The sequence below is a fragment of the Narcine bancroftii genome, chromosome 4 (genome assembly GCF_036971445.1).
Source record: "Narcine bancroftii isolate sNarBan1 chromosome 4, sNarBan1.hap1, whole genome shotgun sequence".
Taxonomy (NCBI): Eukaryota; Metazoa; Chordata; class Chondrichthyes; order Torpediniformes; family Narcinidae; genus Narcine; species Narcine bancroftii.
In genome coordinates, this window is record NC_091472.1 from 294,137,619 (window position 1) to 294,159,526 (window position 21,908).

At 39.8% G+C, this 21,908-nt stretch overlaps 1 protein-coding gene and 1 long non-coding RNA gene across 5 annotated transcripts in view; one reads left to right on the plus strand and one right to left on the minus strand.

The window, feature by feature from the left end:
• Positions 1-21,908, minus strand: part of LOC138762118 (polypeptide N-acetylgalactosaminyltransferase 5) — a 72,043-nt gene that overhangs the window by 42,283 nt on the left and 7,852 nt on the right. For 3 of the 4 annotated variants that reach the window (XM_069935496.1, XM_069935498.1, XM_069935497.1), the window contains exon 2: positions 6,537-6,703. In XM_069935496.1, the coding sequence (XP_069791597.1) occupies positions 6,537-6,703 (167 nt within the window). Of the gene's footprint in view, positions 1-6,536; positions 6,704-9,318; positions 9,533-21,908 lie in introns of those variants that run through there. The other variant, XM_069935499.1, reaches the window with a different exon arrangement.
• On the plus strand, positions 2,600-6,669 carry LOC138762120 (uncharacterized). The gene is made up of 3 exons (XR_011356760.1): positions 2,600-2,685; positions 5,119-5,276; positions 6,543-6,669. It is a non-coding gene; the product is annotated as an uncharacterized lncRNA (long non-coding RNA).

Consider the following 21,908-nt stretch of genomic DNA (forward strand, 5'->3'; position numbering starts at 1 on the left):
TCCTCTGATTTCAAATTGTTTATTTTTTTTCTCTTTAGTCTCCAGTTATTGGGTTTAAAGTAGTTGTTAGTTTGATAACTTATGTCTCCAGTTCCTTCATTTTTTTTTTCCATTTCTCCCTCTCTGCAACTTGTTTTCTCACTTTTTTTTAGGTTTACAAAAATTCTTCCTGATCTCCAAATCTATAATTCCCCAAGAAAGGGTACTCCATTTCCAGGCAATCATTGATTTCAAATGGAGTTTGAGGTGGAGGAAAGATACATTAACATCTATTACTTAACATTCCTAGATTTACACAGGGTCCACACCCTCCTGAGAATGGCTGATCTCCAGAGATTCCCTCCAGAACTGCAGATCACAGTTAGCACCATTCAGTCCAAAGACTTGCATGAAAAGAAAGAGTGCAAAGCACATTTGATGACACAAATGTCAGGGGAACAGGAATGTGAAATGATGGAAGGGGTGGGTAGTTGATGGAGAAGTGAGCTACGAAGATGTCACAACAAGCTTAAGTGTGCAGATAGATGTGATACACACTTGCAGGATGAAAAAATGTATTTTTTTTTAAAAAGGCATGAAAAGATGATACTGAGATTTGAGGAAAATCAGAAAACTTGGACTGAACAAAATGTCTAACTTGTAGATATCTAAAAAAGTTACAATTAGAAAGATTAAAATTGGTTGATAATTGTTCGAAAGAGGCAAAGTTATCTTGAATAAAAAGATCCTTAGAACTTTGGATACCTAACCCATCCATTCCTTGAAAACTATGTCCAACAAAGACAGCTGAAAAAATGAATATCTATAATGGGACTTTTTTCTTCTTTGGCTTGGCTTCGCGGACGAAGATTTATGGAGGGGGTAAAAAGTCCACGTCAGCTGCAGGCTCGTTTGTGGCTGACAAGTCCGATGCGGGACAGGCAGACACGATTGCAGCGGCTGCAGGGGAAAATTGGTTGGTTGGGGTTGGGTGTTGGGTTTTTCCTCCTTTGCCTTTTGTCAGTGAGGTGGGCTCTGCGGTCTTCTTCAAAAGAGGTTGCTGCCCGCCAAACTGTGAGGCGCCAAGATGCACGGTTTGAGGCGTTATCAGCCCACTGGTGGTGGTCAATGTGGCAGGCACCAAGAGATTTCTTTAGGCAGTCCTTGTACCTTTTCTTTGGTGCACCTCTGTCACGGTGGCCAGTGGAGATCTCGCCATATAACACGATCTTGGGAAGGCGATGGTCCTCCATTCTGGAGACGTGACCCATCCAGCGCAGCTGGATCTTCAGCAGCGTGGACTCGATGCTGTCGACCTCTGCCATCTCGAGTACTTCGACGTTAGGGATGTAAGCGCTCCAATGGATGTTGAGGATGGAGCGGAGACAACGCTGGTGGAAGCGTTCTAGGAGCCGTAGGTGGTGCCGGTAGATAATGGGACTAGCCAGGGAAAAACTATTAACCCCAAAGAATTTTCAAAATTGAGCCCCACATTCTCATTAATGGATTATGTTTCAATTTAGAAATGGTAAAAAAAAAGATCCTAAAATTGCCAACATAGAAGATTTTAGGAAAACTTCAGTTCCATTTCTACCCAAGAGGGGTGATTCCCCGACTTATCCAAATGTAATAATAAAAGTAAGTTACGTATATTCATCGTCCAATAATAGAATTTAAAATCTGGAAGTGATGACCCTCCATTCCTTTTAGAATTTTGAATGTTCTGGAGATTTGCTGTCTGATGCCTGGAGGTCGCTATCCAATCCATAATTTCCCATTTCTTTTTTGAAAGGTTACCTCGATTAGAGGGAGGGGGTAGATTAGATTTAGTTTTTAAAGTTTTTTTTTCTCTTTTTATCAATTTTCATTTGGAAAATATGGGTTTCAACATGGTTTTCATAAATTCATTCAATAACTTGTTTCTCATGTGGATTAAGGAACTGTCTAATGCATCCTTTTTTGTATATTTTAATATATATGAGATGGCTTGTTATTTGGTTTCCTTAAATTTTGTATGCAAGTTTATATGTTAATAAAAATATTTAAAAGAAAAAATATGATACTAACATACAGGGTAATTATGGTTCAGAAGGAGCAAAGAATAAACAGCAGATGCAGCAAGAAATTAGGAAGGGCAAATCATGTTCGATTTAAACTTTAGGAGATAGAGATTTATCTAGAATGGTTTATCGGTATTCCTCGCAGATACTGATGAAGCTGAAGTTACTTTACTTAATACTCTAAGAGTTAATGAATTTGATAGAGGTGTTCAAAACACCAAAAATCTAATAACAATAAATATAGAGAAGATGTTTCTAGAGGAATAAGTGTTGGAATCTACCGATTTAAAATTTTAAAATTTGGTTATCTGTACAAATGAACTGAAATACATATCATTTTAATATTGTATTTTAAGCAACACCTTCAGAGCTTAATAATGACATTACATTTTGAAATGCCCTAACTGTAAATTGTTTGGAAAACAATTTCAGTTTTACTGAAAGTGTTTAGGTTATTAAGAATGCATTGTGATATTTGCCACGAGAGAGATTACCTACAAAACTTGAACAACTGCCTCATTTTGATGGCACGTACCAATCTCTTACAGCTACTAAATTAATATTTTGTTCAATGTATTTTCAGATTGCTGACTCACTTCTTGCAAAGATAAAAAAATTTTCTACTGATGGCTTCAAATGATAAAGGGTAAACAGCCTAAACCTTTCTTTTGGCTACGACCCCCTCAGGATTCAGCTCAGTTTCCTGCAAAGTAGTCAAGTTTAGCTGGTTTCTTCCATATTTTTCTCCTACCAACTACATAAAAAAAATTAACATTACATAAAGTGAAAGGAAGGCTTTTACTCTGAGCATAACAACCATGGTTTGTGATTCCAGAACAAATAGGAAATCCTTCTTATTGAACATATAGGAGAGAAAAACAAAAAGAACATACATACTACAAAAAAATTTAAATAGGCTTCTTAGAATCAGAATTTATTGCCATGAACAAGTCATGAAATTCAGTGTTTTGTGGCAGCATCGTAGTACAAGCATTCATATTATAAGCCATCTTACAACCATAAAAATAAAAAAAAATAATAGTGCACGAACTATGGTTCTTTATCTATTCTAGAACTTGATGGGAGTGGGGGAAAAGCTGTCCCTGTTTACAACGATATACACCAAATGAGTCATGAGGGTACCTTAAGTATAAACTCAAGGATGTGAACATTTAAAGAAAAACTATTTTACAAATATAATTATTTTAAAATGAAAATTTAGTGAGACCCTTGAGCTTGATGTCCCTGTGCATTTTTTGAGGTCAGGCTCCAAACTGGATAGTGATTGTCGAAGATCACCTCTTGTGATATCAAGTCCATTTCTGGATTTTGTCATGGAAACTACTTCGCTGAACTCACATTCATCTAAGTACGTTGAGGGAAAGGCAATGAAAAATATTTCGACCTTGGGGACTCCCCTTTTTCAGGATTTCAGTCCATGCCACCCTTTAAATGTGCTGTATCCCCCGGGGGGTGGGGGAACCATATGGACCTCTTTTGAGAATGGCGGGCCTGTGCAACTAGTGGGATTTCAGTCCATGGCACCCTTTAAGTGTGCTGTATCCCCCAGAGGGGGGGGGGGGAAAACCATATGGTCCTCTTTTGAGAATGGCAGGCCTGTGCAACTAATGTGAAGAGCCACGGTCTACAGGGAATCTTCAAATAAAGTTCAAGATTGAGAAGAACTTTTATTTTCTTTCCCTCCCTGGTATTTTGAAGTATACATCCACAAACTCCCAGGACAGCTAATGCTGTGCAGTTTTATATCTCAGGAATCAAATGAAAATGTATTTACCCTGAAGATTAGTTCACATTTGCAAAAGTTATTACTTTTCTGTTAATCCCACAAGAATAAAGAAGAAATAAATTGCTTACTTAAGAGACTTGCTACTTTAAGTTTCTGGCTGTGGAAAATTTAAAAGATTTCAAACTGGTTTTTCTCAATAAAAATTCAATCTGGATATCATTCACAAAAATAAAAGGAGAGTCAATAGGATCTTATGGATTTATAAGTAATGTACTATGTTATGAGCCAATTTGAAAAGTCAGTGCATCTAAATACAGATTAAGACATTCCAAATGCAAACATCCGCTTGATGTAATAAATGGCACAACAGCTGACGGTGCCTTATTTAAACAAAATCCAAAGAACTAATTTGAACATTCCAAGAGAGGGGAGAGTAATAAATAACTGGTCTTATTGCTTTCAATTATGATCCAATAGCCCCCTCTACACTTGTGTTCCAGTAAATCAACTGTTCAGTGTCCAGGGATAGGAATGGCATTTTTTGCTGTTTACACTTCACCACTCTTAATCAGGTCACTGCATGCATTCACACTTACAAGGAGCCATCCCCAGGGTTAGGACTGTCACCTGCTACCGGTGACGTCATGACACATCGAGCAACGGTGGACTTGCCCTAAATCCTGATCAATGTATTTATGATCTTGTATTTAAACAAAATTAATCATACCTAATTATAATATAATTAAGCTTCATGTACAGCACAATATGAGCCCTTCAGCCCCTGTTGCTGCTGTGCCGACCTATATAAACCTTTGTAAGGGATCTTGGGAAAATGCTAGCAATAAATAGCAATAGCGGACAATTTTTAAACAGGGTGGGAAAGTTGGTAGCGGTATAGGACACAATTTATAAAGACCATAGGAAAAAGCAATAGCAGACCTGCCCTCCCAGAATTCCGGGCAGCAGAGAAACCCCTCCGTGAGGGCTCCATGCATGCAACCATGCCAGAGATTAGTGAATTTGTGGAATTTTCTGCCCAAGGAAGCAGTAATAGCTGTCTCTTAAATACTTAAATAAGACAGTTAGTTAAATTTTGCATAGTAGTGGAATATGGGGAACTGAATCCACAGACAGATCAGCAAAGATTTTATTGAATGATGCAGCAGGCTTGACAGGCCAGATGGCCTACATCTGCTCCTATTTCTTATGTACTTAATATACAACTTTTAGCTACTTAGCTGCAAAGTTGTCACATATTATGAATTACCCTTCTACAGCTTGATTTTTCTTACCCTTCAAAACACAAAAGAACTGAAGATTTGTCGTTCACAGAAGACGGCATGAAATGAATCGGAAGAAAAACAAAAGGAAGATGCAAGGAGAGAAATCTTAGGAATTTGGCACAATGGCTTACGGAAAAAGAGGGAGCTGCTGTGGCAAATGACCATAGAGCCTCAGTGTAAATTACAAGGAAGCTATGAGCTGCTGAGGTTTGTAATTATTTTATTTATACATTTCAAACCACAGTAAAAGTTATATTACATTCAACTTCAAAAATTATTCCTTAAAAATTATACATGCGGTATATATAATCCCACCCTGCCACCTCCCTTCCCCCAACCCCTAAAAAAAAAGAAAAGAAAAAAACCAGAGGATGCCAAGAGATTAAAACATTTATACCATAAAGTCTATATTGGAGGTTACCAAGAAGTGAGGTCTTCAGAGAGTCTAAACATGCAAACCCAAATTTTGTAAATATGGGCACCATATTTTCCAAAAGACATGATATTTATCTCGCAGGTTATAAGTAATTTTCTCTAATGGTATACAACTACGAAGTTCTGCATGCCATCTTTCCCTACCTAAATCAATTTCTGACTTCCATGATATTGCTATACATTTCCTAGAAACTCCTTAAACAATTAGCACAAATTCAGTTTGAAACATACTTGATTTTAATTTTGATCTTATAGTCTTGAATATTACTCAATAAAAATAGCATCAGATCCTGTGGGAATTTGACTGCCATAATTTGTTCCAAAAGATTATCTTCCCCTAACCAAAAAATATCTAACTTTAGGACAATGCCAAATTGAATGCAAGGAAATTCCAATCTCAGATTTACAACTAAAACATAAATCAGATATAGCAGGGTTTAATGTTTGTGGATTCAAATATTATTGATGTAAAAAATGATATTGGAATAACCTATATCTTAGATTTATAATTTTAGTCATATTACTCTTACATGAACTCCACCCAATCTTTTTCATTTATTTGTGCCCATAAATCTACCTCCTATCTTAATGTTGATTTACGCACCTGAATTTTGGGGTTTACATTCAAAGTAAATGACATGTTGCTGAAATAAAGTTATTTACAGTAGTATTTGTCGGGAATTCCTTTGAGATTTTTCTTCAGTTTGATATCATTACTTTGGTGCAAGACAGGAAGAGAGACAAACAAGGCACCCAAATGTGCTTTTGGCAAAATACATTGTTTCTGATAGTAGTTTGGTTATCCAGGAAATAGAAAATAAATCAAAGTAACCTTAGATGTAGTCAAATAAATAAAAGAATTTATAATTTAAAGGTGGAACTTAAAAGAATCATATATAGAATAGCACTTCATTCAGGTTACAGGACAAAATAGACTTTTTTCTATTTCACTCCTATTTGCATTAAATACTATACAAACATTTCAAGAACTCATGGGGATTATTGATACTGATAAAACTATTCTGTTCTTACCTCTAGTGCTAAAATCATCTACAAGGATAACTTCTTTAATGAGATGAGCAGGTGATCTGTTGAAGATGCTGTGAACAGACCTTAAAAGTGTAGACCACACTTCATCCACAAAGCACAAAATAATGCTTGTTGTTGGAAGGTTGTTATGAACCATTTGGTTGGGACACCTGTAACACATACACAGAGATATAAAGATTAAACATTTATGAATCATAGCATATGCAACGTTGTTTAAACTATAAATGCATCTTGCACATACCGGGTTTATTTTTACATTCCTCAACTTCGTTTGAGAAATGGGGAGCATTGGAAGGGGTAATTGAAGTACAGAAAACTGCAAATGCTAAATATCCAAAGCAGAAAATTCAACTGGATCAGCTGTATGAATATTGAGATTACAAAAGTAGACCAGAGACTTGTTATCCTGCAGTAACGAACTTGGCTCCTGACATTCTAAACCTTGCCATCATCAACTATGTGTCAGGTGTGTGAAAGGAACACTTTTGCTTGAATGAGTGTAGCTTCAACAATACTCAAAAGGCTCACCAGCATTAAGGACAATGCATATCACTTGAAATCCCATCCACCAGAATAACCATTCATTCACTGCTATACTTGTCTGTGATATACTACATCTAGAAGATGGACTGCAGCTTCTCAACCATGGCATATGCAACAATGAATAGAAGTCCATTTGTGCAGGGAAGGACTACTACTTAAATATTTCTTCCAAAACACACGTGGAACTATAGAATTATTTTCCCTTCTGTGACTGGATCTAGATCCTGGAGCCTGTTATCTAATAGTACTGTGGGAATAAGACCCACAATCATTTGCCATGTTCTTATGGAAATTTGGACATACCATTGAAAAGGTTTGAACAATGTTGAGCAAGGGTTTAGAATAGACCAAATTGTTTACTTTTCCTCCCTCCACAAATGTAGTGTAAGCTGCTATATATTTCAAGGATTTTTTTGCCTTGTATTTTGAGGTATTGTCATTTTATCCAATGCAGGCCTTCCATACTCAAATTATTGACCCCTGGGTGTAAGAATGAGTTGCAATGTTTGGGGTTGGATCAAATCAAGCAGAGTGGGAGCACTGAGCACACTCATTCGCTCAGTCATCGAGTCAATGAGATTCACTGGTGGTAACTCTTCCCATGATGCCTGCTCACTCCGGTATCAGTTCCTTCTGTTATCTTCTACCACCCAGCTTTTATTTCAGGCTTATGAAAAATTTGTGTTGCGAATGGTTTTCAGATACGGAACTCTTGTAACTCGAGTACTGCCTGGACTTTCTCCTACTTATAAATCTAAATTTCTTAATGATAAAGTAGGTGTGTGGGTTAGAAAGTGTGCAGTTGACACATAGAATGGTGGACTTGTAGACATTGTGAAGGGCTATCGAAGAATACCACAGGATATAGATCGAATATGGGCAGAGAAATGGTAGATGGAGTTTGCTCCAGGTTAAGTGTGAGGCATTAATTTTTAGAGGTCAAATGTAAGAAAAGAGTATACAGTTAATGGCAAGACTCTTAAAAGCATTGATGTGCAGAAGGATCTGGGAGGGTCCAGTTCCATGGATGTTCAGTATGATTGCCTTCAGGCTATTGATTACAAGAATAAGGAAGTCAAATTGCTGCTACATAAACTTTGGTTAGAGCACTTGAAGCATTATGTGCAATTCTGGTTGCCCCCATTGCAGGAAGGACATGGAGGCTTTGAATAGAGTACGGAAGAGATTTACCAGGATGCTGTCTATGGTGAGAGGTTGGACAAGCTTGGGTGGTTTTCTCTGGAGCTTTGGAGGCTGAGGGATGACCTGATAGAAATTTATAAAAATATGAGAGGCAGAGATAGGGGAATTTTTTCCCAGGGTAAAAATGTTGCATATGTGAGGGCCTGTGTGTAAGGTGGAAGGGGTGGGGGGGGGGGGGGGGAGAAGGCAAATTATTTAGTTGTACTGTTTTATGTTCCCTGGATTATGTACATAATCAATATGCCCTATATCTATATGACAAATGAACCCTTGTCTTTATTATTCGCTGGACAGTTTATTATAAAGTGACTATTGTTTTATAAGGAACTTGAGTGCATCCTGACCATATTTAGGCTTTTCGTTAACAAGATTAGCTTTTCTATTCAACTTTCTCTGCAAATATTTTCTCACAAATCTGCACAGTGTACAAAATATAAAAAGGAGAGAACTGATTACCAGCAAATACAGGCGATGTTACATTGACACGGATAAAGACTGGCTGGCTGACTGGAAACAGAGATACCAGGTGCTTGAAACTTCAGCCTTTTCCACGTGATGCAAAACAAAATTGTGGCACTGCCGGAGCACATGCAACGGCAGTCCTACTGATGATTCGGACCTGGGAAATCGGAGAGCACAGAATGGAGACATAGGACTGCCCTGCAGAGTCCTACTGCCCATTCCACATCTGATGGTTATTGTTACGAGTTCAGAGAACCCCATATACCAGCAGCAATAGATACACCAAAGCAATGGTTCCTTAAACAAAATTAGTCTAATTCTCTGAGTATAGAACAAGATCAACACTTAACTCATCAACACTAAGTTATTTACACAATCCCTCCCCCCAATCTAATCTAAGTGCATGTGTGTAATGAGTTTTCAAGAAAGTCCTTTTTACTGGTTAATCTTCCACTGTCCACGTTTTCAAGGCTAGTTTTCAGAAATCTTCAATCCTGTGCACAGAATCAAACAGTCATTGCATTCAAGCAAACTTCAGTGCTTTACTGAGAATTACCAGGTAGGAAAGTTGTGGAGGGTTACAGAGAGATGGTTGTTTGTTGGACACCCCAAACAGGAGTGTCTTCCAGAAGAAATTTGTCTTCTTTCCAGGTTCTTCTCACAGAGTTCTTCTCTTCGCCACACTGGGAAGACTAGCTGCCACTCCTGATTTCCACAGAGACTGCACTCAGGCTACCATATTAGAATTCTGCCCAGACTTGTAAAAGGAGCCTTTTCAGCAGACTCCTCTTCTGTCCAGCCCCCTCTCAGACTGCCTCCTGCTAACTCCTTCTCTCTCATTCTCTGCCCCTCCCCTCCTGATGTTCCAGCACTTCTTTTTGGTTTCAGTTTGCAAATATTGCAATTTCCAGGCTTTACAAAAAACACATGGCCCTAACTCCCTGCAAATGTTTCAGTTTCTGGGGTGTGCTTGCAAATGTTGCTAATGCCCAGAACCTTCTGTTTGTACCTGCCCTTGGACTTTACAAGGTACTGTTCTGCCTGTAAAATGCTTGCAACCTAACAGCTAACCCAATTCTAATCCCTTTTATAAGCATTATTTAAATAACTCATTGTGTCACACTATGTAAGGGTTTTTATCGGCCTATTTAAATCCTGTAATCTTATGGTCTGTGTACAAGATGGTCTGTGTTGGGCAGCAGACCATGAGGGGTTGCAGACTCTCGGGGAGTAGCAGACCAGCGCAGAGCACTAGAAATGGGGAAAAAAGAAGGAAAAGCATAGGAGACAATCCTACAGGATGATGACCACAGCAGTGGGCCAGCGAGAAGCTCAATAGCTGAAAAACAAAGCTGCGGGCTGTTGGCAGCGTGATCAAAGGACTCACACCTTGCAATGGGCTGTTGGAGACTGGCTCATGGGAACCAGGTATCAGAACCAGGATTCAAGAGGGGTCCTGAAGGGCCTTAGGCACTGATGGCTTCCTGATCGTATCAGAGGTTTGGATCTGGAGCTGAGGATACTGATGGATTGAACTAATCTGTGCGGCTACAGAGGCTGTCGGAGCATCTGAAGGGAATCACATTTGCTTCTCTTCCTCCTATTGTTAGGGGCATTGTGCAATGCTCATGGCGACTCTGTCTTACGGCAAACAAAAATTAAAGTTCATCATGTATATTACATTTTTGATGTATTATTACTTGACAATAAAAGGAACCTTTTAACCTTTAATGGGTGGTGTGCCAAAGGGACTGGTCCTGGGAGTTCTCAATTTGTACACTTTATGCAAGTGAATTGACTGAAGGTACTTGTCAGAAATAAAACTTCTCACACATGAGTCTCTTTAAAACTGATGACACGACAAGCTTTATTTACAAGTCTGCAGAGTTGGACTCAACCCGATACATACAGTGCATTGATTTTTATACCCTTATTGTTTGCCCTTCCCCTTCTTATTAATACTGTTTTAATTGGTTAGTATTGCAAAAGCATTCTAAGTATAACTGCATTTTTAATTATCACGTTCGTTACGTACGCTGCGAACTCTACATACACTAAATTCTGTTTCTCACCCTTCTTATCAATCTTTTGTCTCCTGCATGTCTCTCACTATGACCATGAAAAGATAGGTTTTAAAAAAAACATATCCAGCTGAACCTTTTGTCCTTGGCTGCTAGTAAGCTCCCTGTCCGTTCTGGCTTCCCTTTTTATGATTAATCATCACATTTTAACTTAAGTCATTTTAACCTAAATTCTCTATATAACAATCCACCCCTTTCTCTCTTTAAAATGTGTGTATTATATATAGATATGAATGGCGATTTTAACCTGGGGAAGAGAAACGTTTCATGATACATTAATCTCGTGCTGAAGTAAAATTCTAACGGGGTCTCCCAGTCCCCCTGGTTGCATAGCCTGTTGGACCATGGAAATCACCAGGCTGCGTAGACAGGGAATAATACAGGGCAAAACAAGTAGGAGGAATAAAATACCTCCGATGACCCACAATAAGGTACGCCACCAGGTTCCTCCAAACCATTTGTCTATCCAATTTAATTTTGCAAAAGGATGCCAGGTTTGAACCGGTACATGGGACAAAGTACGAATATTATCAGCGATTTTTCGAATGGCTTGGCCATTATCATCAATCTGTAAGCAGCAGTTAGTCAAATTAAGCTTTCCACATACACCTCCTTCCGTGGCTAGGAGATAGTCTAGGGCCAGACGGTTCTGATACATAGCAGAGCGCATTTGACCTTGCTGGGATGCAAGTAATTGCAGGGCTAAAGCTGTTTGATTTGTAACAATTTCAAGGACTGCTTGCAAGCGAATAATGCGATTTAACATATAAATAGGAGTACGATAACCCCAGGATCCATCTTGAGCCCATGTAGCGGGACCATAATATTGAATTATGCGTTCTGGAGGCCAATCATCTCCTCATTGTACCAAATGTACCGTGCTAGAGCGGGGCTGACGGTGTAATGTATCAAAAACCTTTACTCCTAATTTATGACCGTGATCGTGGGGTAGGAGGAAAAATTCTGGGCGGATTATTCCTAGGAAACAAGTTCCACTCCACTGTAAGGGGAGACGAGTATAAGCTTTATTACCACATACCCAGAATAATCCATTTGGGGATACTCCATACCCCCTTTCCCAAACTCTTTTAAGAACGGGGTAGACTTGTAAATAAAGCTTGTCGTGTCATCAGTTTTAAAGAGACTCATGTGTGAAAAGTTTTATTTCTGACAGTACTGATAGTAATATTGTTAAATTTGATAACAGTATTAGCTAGAAAATGAGGTTAGAGTGCATTAAGAATATATCTAGGGATTAAAAATTAGGTTAAATAAATGGGTAGAGATCCGTCAAATGGATTGTGACATAGGAAATTGTCCATTTTGTTTGTAAAATATTTTAAACAGTATATAATCCAAAAAAGTTATAGATTGCAAACTTCTGAGATGCAGAGGGATCTTGGTGTCGTAGTAAATGAATTAGAAAAGGCTAACGCAGGAGATAATTAAGAAAGTTATTAGAGTATTATCATTTACTGCAAGGGTAAATTAAAATATAAGAACAATAAAACCCTGGTATGTGGCAGCTCTGTTGATAAGTGAATTTTCCGGTTGTTTGAGATTGACGAACTAATGGTGAGGCATGCCAATTTTAAACTTCCGTATTTTTTACCTATTTACATGACACATGGAGGAAGCCACACATTCGCACCGAGAAAATGCAAACTTCTCACAAACAACATTCGAGGTCAGGGATTGAACTCGAATTTCTTGTGGGCTGATGCAGCAATTTAATTAGCACCAATTTGTAGGTCTGTATGTTCATAGTAGAGCAAAGGAACTTCAGAGAAAATAAAATAAAATTTCTTTTCACCTGAAGAGGCCTTCAGCATGGGCTTCAGAAGAAAGTAATACAACAGGAATTAATGTATGCAGTTTATTCCAAGCGGTTGATAAAACAGATCAGCTGGATTATGAGATTAAAAACTCTAAATTAGTTTTGAAATTTAAGAAAAAATAAGATAAAGCAGCATATCAAGAATAATTTGAGAATATATTTTGAATCAACAGTACATTTGTTGTGTCAATGCATAAGCTGACCATTGAGATCTAATGTTTGTATGTAGATCTGAAAGTTTGAAATGTTAAAATGTAAAAAAAAAAGTAGTTACTTGTATAAGTGGAAACTGTAACCATTTAATGTATTGACTGAGGTGAAATCTGGCTAGTTCCTGACTTGTCTTACATAGATCGTAATTCAAAGAAAACTCCAGAAATACACAGCAGGTTAGTCAGAACTTTTGGAAAATACAGGTTGATACTTTAGATTAATGGTTCCCAAATCTTTTCAGGCTGCCGCCACCTTGGCCTCCAGGCCACATCCTGAGTCCCCCCCCCCCCTCCATATAACGGTGCTGGAGGAAGGGGGGGTTAGTGGCGGTGCCAAGGATGGTAGTGGCGGCGCTGACAGGGTTGGAGGGTTAGTGGCAGTACTGAGCAGGGTTGGGGGGTAGTGACAGCACTAGTGGAGTTAGGGGGTAGTGGCAGTGCTGAGTGGAGTTGGGGGGGGGGTTAGTGGCGGAGCTGATGGGGTGGGAGGGTTAGTGGCAGCACTGAGCAGGGTTGGGGGCTAGTGGTGACGCTGAGTGGGGTTGGGGGGGGTTAGTGGCAGAGCTGAGGAGGTGTAGCAGCGGCATTGAGAGGCGGTGGTGGTGGCGCTGAGAGGATGGTAGTAACGCCAATACAACATGCTGGCTACCGAGACCAGCTTTCGAGAGAACGCCTTGTCACTGTTTATGTTGCTCACTACTGCCACCCAGAGACTGGACAGAAAATTACTGCACTGGCTTCTTCATTATTAATATCAAGATGGAAGGATCAGACCACCTCCTTTTTTCTCACCACCCCCTTGGATCTTTCCACTGTTAACAGGGGAGGGGGGGCAACAGTGCCCACTTTGGGAATCACTACTTTAGATGCAAGACTTCAATTCAGAATTGTAACTAAAGATCAATTGAAAATAAAGAGGAACAGAATGAGTTCATTCTCACTCACATGTTTGGGTGTTACAAGGCTCTCTATGGAAAGTATTTTTTTAGTTCTCAGGATGTAATTCTATTTTATAATGCCCTCAATGTTACCCTGCAGAGATATTCTAATGTGATTGCATACTCCAAAATTTGAGCAAAAGATGAGAAAAGATAATGGTGTTGATGACAGATGGGGATGATTAAGCTTTTTACATCTTTTGAGATTCTTGATCTCATCCTACTATGCGAGCATGGTATGAACGATAAATAAAGTTGACTTGACTTGTTCTAGACTTGCCCATAAACGGTGGCAGAACTGGCCTTCAATCACCAGGCATAGCCAACACAACTTGGAATTTCAAGTGACAAGTTTGATTTTGTGCACTGACATGAACATGGAGTGTTCATGGACATTTTCAATCTCTCACTGCTAGTCAGATGTTCCCAGAGCCTGAGCTCTCTCAATGATCGTCATCCAATAGTATTCACATCTACTGTAATGAAATGCTTTGAGAGGTTGATCATGGCCAGAATTCCTACCTATGCAAAGACCTGGACCTATTGCAGTTTGCCCATTACCACAATCGCTACACAGCAGATGTAATCCCACTGGCTCTCCATTCAGCTCTGGGTTACCTGGACAACAGCAAAACCTAAATCAGGCTGCTTTTCATCAATTATAGCTGCGCAGCCCTCAGCACCCAACCAGATAAGGTGCCTGGTCCCGCTGCTTTGTGTGGGTTCACCTGGGATGGGGTTCACCTCACCTTGGCTGCATTTATGCAGGGGGCCCATTCATCAAGGGGATTTGGAACTTCCTTTGGTGTCAGCCTGTACTTCTTGTCAAACCATGCTTAGATACTCAGTCTATCCAGAAGGGAGGCATTTTTGGCTTTGACTTGCAAGATTGTCTTGTGGTCTGTTATAGTTTTGATCCCTTGCCACATGTGCCTTGTACTTACAAAATTATAAGTAAATAAAGTTATAGCAATTATACACCTTGTTCTGCACAAAACTGCTGCCACAGAATAACAAATTTCATCCACATATTCGTGACAATGAACCTGATTCTGATTCCAATTCTGACATCTGATATCAAACAATGCCCATCTCCATCAATGTTTCATTTTTTTTCCCTCAAAGTGCAACAGTACTACCACTGTATACACAGCAATCATCCAATTTTTGGGGCCAAAAAAAAGAGGGGGTCAACTTTTACACGCGTCATTCAAAACATCAGGAGCTTGGATGGCCAGGACGGGGTGGTAAGTCCGTTGGAAGCTTGGATGGGTGGGCAGCCGGGACTCGGGAGTTCAGGTGAGTGGGAAGCCTGGGGAGGGTCTGCTGTTGGAGTGTCGGTAGCTCGGATGGGTGGGCACTCGGTCCAAAAATAGGAGGGTCGACATTTAAATGGGTCATTTAAAAAAAAAGATTTTTGGAACAAAAGAAAGGCGGGGGGGGGGGGGGGTCAACTATTACACAGTATTAACAATTACACAAGTATGTATGGTACTTTGGAGAAACATTGTGAACTAGAAGGGCCAATTGGCCTGTTTCCGTCCTGTAATTGTTATATGACTTGATTTAGACTGTAATAACATGGACAAGTCACTAAAATACCAGGTTTGAAGCAGCATGTTGAATTCATCAGTGATATTATGATCTAATTTCTCAGCAAAGTCATTACTTCATCTCTGATGCTCAAATCTATATATGAAAGATGTTTTATAAAACTTGAAAGCTACCAATATGTACCCCTGTCAAAAAGCAGAAACTGTTACATCACTGAATAAAATTGCATAAAAACCAGCCCTTTGGCTCAGCATATCTATAACATTTTACCTATCTATACCAGTCATGATTAATAAGACTGTGAGCCAATTGCAAGTAAATGTTGTGAGAATACTGCTTCATTACATATGCAGGCTCCACATCTGAGACTTTGTATGAGAAAAAAATCTTCTTCACTTACTCTGTAAACTTCCTACAACCTACATCTTACCTTATTCTTATGTTCTCCTGTTTTAAACATCCTCATCATGCAATCTATTACCCACATAGTTTTGAATAACTCTATCAGACTTTGAATACCTCTATCACCCTGCTGTGACATAGGGTGTTACTGCCTGTTGCTGAAGTAATTGGCTCCATACAGGCTTTAACCAACCTGCTAAAGAAGCTGATGGCATTTTAAAAAAATCCTGCAACCAATGAGGATTGTGCACAAGATGGCAGCAGACCATAAAGGGTTGCAGACTCCAGGGAGAGGCAGACCGAAATACAAGAAACGAGAATATCCCATGTTGAGAAGAAGCATGAGAAGTGACCAGACAGAGGAGATGAGCACAGCAATGGACTAGCAAAGAGCTCATAGGCCTGCGGGCTGTCGGCGACTTGCAATCAAAGGACTCACAGGCCGTTGGCGATGCGACTGAAGGACTCACAACAGGCTGCGGGCTGCTGGAGATCGGCTCATGGGAACCAGGCATCATAACAAGAATTCAAGAAGGTGCTGAAGGGCTCCAAAAGAGCCTCGGCCGCTGAAAGCTTCTTGATCAAAATGGAGGTTTGGACCTGGACTTCAGGTTGCCAATGGTCTTGGCAGTTGCAGAGCCTGTGGGAGTGCTGGAGTTGAATCAACAGACACTCTCTTTCACTTCTCTTTCTCTTATTGTTAGGGTCGTCAGGTAATGCCCATGGTGACTCTTTGTTTGCCTTACGGCAGATAGAAGTTTAAGTATATTACATTTTTATGTTATTATTACATGATAAGAAAGGGACCTTGAAGTACTAGCCCAGGACAATGCTGTTTGATATCTACAACACAGCATTTTTTAAATGTCATTTGGAAATGTACTCATCATATCTCTTACATTCATATCCATGTCGGTAATGTTCCCAAATTGTTCCAAAAAGTACACCATGCTTATAATTATCAACACCACTACACTCTGTTTCCTATTACCAATTTCCCAGCTTGCCTTGCATCCATGGGCTATCATCTTTACGACTAACCTAACATACAGTTTCTTAGGCCAAAATAAAGTCAATATAGACATCTATTGCATTACCCTAATCAATATACTTAGTTACCTCTTTAAATAAAATTTATCAAATTAATGACCATCTAATTTATGACTGCATCCTGACCAGAATAATTGAAGTCCAGGGCTGGTCACAAAAATCATTCAGAACTATCGTGACAGTTTATTATGTAATGACAAGAACTTATGAAGCCCTGCCTGTAAGACGACTGTCAGCTGAGAAAACTCAGGATATTTCTTCTTTTCTCATGTGTTTGGTGCATTTCTAGAAAACTGTCCATATATTGATTTTAAATAATGAAAACTTACCAAAAAAATTGACACAATTCTTTTTCTGTCACACTTTGTGTTTATCGCATTACATTTTTTTCACATAAATTCCATAAAGAACAATTTTTAAAATCCATATCTCTAATTTATGGATGTGATTTATGATTTCCGTAAAGGCAAATCTCAATTACCTGAATTGCCTTAACAGGGGTAACACTATATTTCTTTATTGATCTGTTTGAACAATGCTCAAGTTCCCTTAATAGAGGTCTGGAATGAGGTTAGAATGGAAATATGCAAGCTCATTTAATATTCTTCTCCCTTTGAAACCTATACCCATCAGCATAATGAATAATGAGAAACTACTTCCCAGTACTTAGTCAAGAGAAATTAGATTCTCTACACTGGATCCATTTCTTGTTGATATCCCTTTGCAAGCATCATTTACATTAGTCTTTGTTTACAGATTGCTCTATCAGAGGGCATTATCTGGTTCCTCCAGAGCAGAATTGGTGGAGCAAACTCATCCTCCAAGAGGGTGTACAAGTTATTCTTTCTTGACCTGATTACATTCCACTTCAAGTGTGGGGGTCCCTCATTACATTCAGGCCTCAAAACCTACACTGTGCACTCTTGTACAGTGATGACAGAGGAATGAGATAAAGAGGTCTGCATTTGAATCAAATGGAATAATACTGGAGTTTTAAAAAAAGTAGAGTTCATAGGGAAATATTTCAGGTGAGCTGACTATTGGATTTGCAATCCTCCCATGCTGATGGACAATACAACTATTGACCCTGTAATCACACAAGCACTAGAGCCTGAGAGATAGGAAAAAATATGCTGCTTGTTACTACAACAAAAAAAATAGTGCCGGCAATCAACAATGATTTTCTACAGGTTGCAGAGATTCCTACTACCTTCTAGCTAAATACTCACCTTCCAACCTCCTTGCCATAGTTGTAAAAACTCCTAATTCCCCTTCAGAATGACCACTAATGCAGAATTGTCAGAGAATCATGTAAATGTACAATCGAGGAGCCCATCTGGCTCCTTGTAACAATGCTATTTCCTGGCTCGTGGCTCTTCAAGTGGGTGTCCAGTGACTTCTTCAATGTTCTGAGCATTTCAATCTCTCTCCTGCAATCAGCGGCATGCACTGTTCTTCAAAGAACAGCTTCCGAAATGCATGACAGTCTTCAAATCTCCAGGGCCAACGGCTTAGTGGGGCTGGCTGAAGTGGGCCAGGCCACCACCAAGGACAAGGCCGGAAATGCGGCGTGAAGGCTGGGATCCAAACCAGCCTGAAGCACAGGAGACTAAGATCTCCCCTACTGCCCATACTACTGGCAAACGTCCAGTCATTACAAAATAAAATTGACAGCTTCAGGACAAGGCTGCTTTATGAGAGGCAGATTAGACAAATCTCAGTTGTTTGCTGCACCGAGACCTGGCAAACAGAGAATAAACTGGATGTGGTTATCCAACCAGAGGGTTTCACCATTCACAATGGGTCAGAACTTGGATTCTGTCAAAGAGAGAAGGGGTGGTGTGTGCCTTCTAGTTAGTTTAGTTTTAATCCTGCTGGTGCATGGATTTTCGATCATATCAGCCTCCTGCTCCACTGCCTTAAAGCAAGCCTTGATTCAATTCAGACCTTTATATCTACCCCGAGAGCTCTCATCACTGGTTCACACCAGAGTTTACATCCCTCCAAATGCTGATTACAACCAGGCTCTTGTGGAGCTGCATGATGTGGTCAGCAAACAAGAGATGGCCCACCCCAATGGACTACAAACCAGGTCTGTCTCAAGAAAATCCTGCTAATTACCACCAGCATGTAACCTGCTGTACCACAGGTACCAGCACACTTGATCACTGCTATACCAAGATAAGGAAGGCCTACTGTTTTTTCCCAAAATGGCATTTCAGCAGATCAGATCACCTGGATGTGCTCCTTCTGCCTACCAACAGACAGAGACCAAACAGAGAGGCTCCAGATATCAGGACTGGGAGAAGGTGGATGTGGGAGGCTGAAGAATGATTATAAGACTGCCTCGATAGGGCAGTTTTCAAGAGAAAATCAGGGCCTTTACAGAATTTATCAAAACAGCTGTGGACAAGTGTATCCAAATCAATTCGTTCAGGGTTTTCCCTAACCAGAAGTGTGACAAATAATGTTATATTTTATATTATATATAGATATGTTTTTGGAAGATAGATTGTGGGGTTTTAGTTGGTTACAAACAGATACAAACACTTCAAAACAGATCTCATTTTAAAATGCAAGAGTTATGCATAAGGTGATGCCAACAAGTCTGCCAAGACAATAGACTCCTGTGCTGGAGATTTTTTCACAACGAGGTGCAAATGGAAGGGCCCATCTCAGGAAACTGATAAGATCGCTCATGAATTGATGTTGGAAGACAGAAAACTGTTTTGGTGGAGTTTGCAGTTTTAGGAAGGTCACGTGGTTTTGCAAGCAGAGAGAGTTAAACAGGTTTTTCTCTGTGACAGAGAGAGAGAGAGAGAGAGAGAGAGAGAGAGAGAGTGTTGGTTTTCTGCAGTGGCTTTTGGAAGCTTTTTTGAAACCCCATTTTGAAGATGGGTTGTGAGTTCTGCCCGTTCAAAATCCTTGTGGTCCATGCAAAAGGAGATGGCTGGCTATATAATGATTCACCAGAGATAAGGGAAATAGAAAAGGAACTCTGTGGTCACCTGAAAGAAAGAGGCTAGCATCTAGAAAATCCTGTTGGGGCACGTTTCTTCGGCAAGATACTGAAGTGGCTGATTGGAAGGAATCAGTTTGTGTGTGTCCAACGAGCCACAGATCTCAAGACAAGAACCTTCCTGAGTGGTAACCGTTTAACTTTCAAGCACAAGAGTTTGGTGAAGATTCATTAATGTTAAATTCTGTGCACAGTATAAGAATTGCCTGATACCGGTAAATTTGGAGGAGTAAGATGTGAAATTGGACTTTGAATCAAATAACTTTTCTGAACTTATATACACATTACATACATGCGCACTTAGAATTAGAAGGGGGTTAAGTTAGGTCAAGTTAAAATAGTAATAAGTTAAAGTTTGATCCTGTTTTTAGGTTTAAAGAAAATTCACAAGATCACAAAATAAAGGAACAAAAGCAGGTCCCTAGGCCCATTGAGTCTGTTCCATGACTCTACACTAAGCTAAACTATCTTCACACCTAGTTCAAATTTACAGCCTTTTCCCCATATCCCTTGATACCTTTACTAATGAGATACTTATCCATTTCCTGTTTAAAAGTAACTTATGTTTAAGTAACCATTTGTCTTGGTGAATTTCTCTTGCTTTTGGGTTTTTAGGATCCTCTGGGCCTGTCACAGAAGCCCAGGATGAACAATGAAATCCAGAACCTGCTCAGAGCCAAATCACAGGCTTTCAAGTCTGGAGATCCAGAACATTTTACAAGAAGCAGGTAAGAACTATGAAAAGTTTACTAGAACAAGAAAGAGCTACTGTGCACCCCCACATCCCCAGATGATCCTCTACTGTCAGTATCTAAGGATGACATGCAGGCTGTCTTCAGGAGAATGTATCCAAAAAAAGCATCTGGTCCAGACAGAGAACCTGACCGAGTACTGAAAACCCGTGCTGACCAACTTGCCAATGTATTCATGAATATCTTCAACATCTCACTCCAGCAGTGTGAGGTACCCACCAGTTTCAAACTGCTCTCAATTGTACTGATGCTCAAAAAGAGTATGGTAACCGGCCTAAATGACTACTGACAGGCACATCCACAGTGATGAAGTGTTTTGAGAGTCTGGTGTTGTAGCATATCAGCTCCTGAGTGACAACATGAATCTGTTCTAATGTGCCTACTGCACCCTGGAACACTTGGACAACAAAGACACCTACATCAGGATGCTCTTTATCGACCACAGTTAGGCATTCAACACCATCATCCCCTCAAAGCTAATCTTCAAATCAAGACCTGGGGCTCAATACCCCACTGTGCATTTGGATTCTGGATTTCCTCACCTCCAGACCACATCAGTGAAGATTGGCAAGAACATCTCCATCAGTATCAGAACACCACAGTGCTGTGCTTAGTCCCCTGCTCTACTTGCTTTACACCTATGACTGTGTGGCTTGGTACAACAATAACAAATTTACTGATGATACCATGGTAGTGAATTGTTTAAAAAGGGCCAATGAATCAGAATACAAGATGGAGATTGAAAACTTGGCTGAATGGTGTCTCCAACATTAAGGAGCGAATTGTGCACGATAAGAGGGGAAAACCAGAGATGTACAATCGAGTGATCATTAGGGGATCAGAGGTGGAGAGGGTGAGCAAATTTAAATTCCTGGGAGTCACTATATCAGAGGACCTTTCCTGAACCTCAGAGGATTGCAGAGGTTTGGTATGACATCATAAACCTTGGCAAACTTCTACAGATGTGTCGTAGAAAGTGCTCACTGACTGCATCACTACTTGGCATCACCACTGAGCAGAAAGTACTGCAAAAGTTAGTGGTCATAAGGAAAACTCTCCCCACCACTGAGAATATGTACATGGATTTGCTGTCATTTGAGAACAGCAGCAATCATCAAGGATAATTCTCACAAAGAGTACCACAAGACCCGTACCACCAAGTTTAGGAGCCATTCCACCATCAGACTCCTGAACAACAAACTCTATCAAAGACTCATTTAAGGACTCTTGCTTTACACATTATTTATTATTAAATATTTATTTTCTGCATTGCAGCTTGCTTACATTTCGCTTTTTTATAT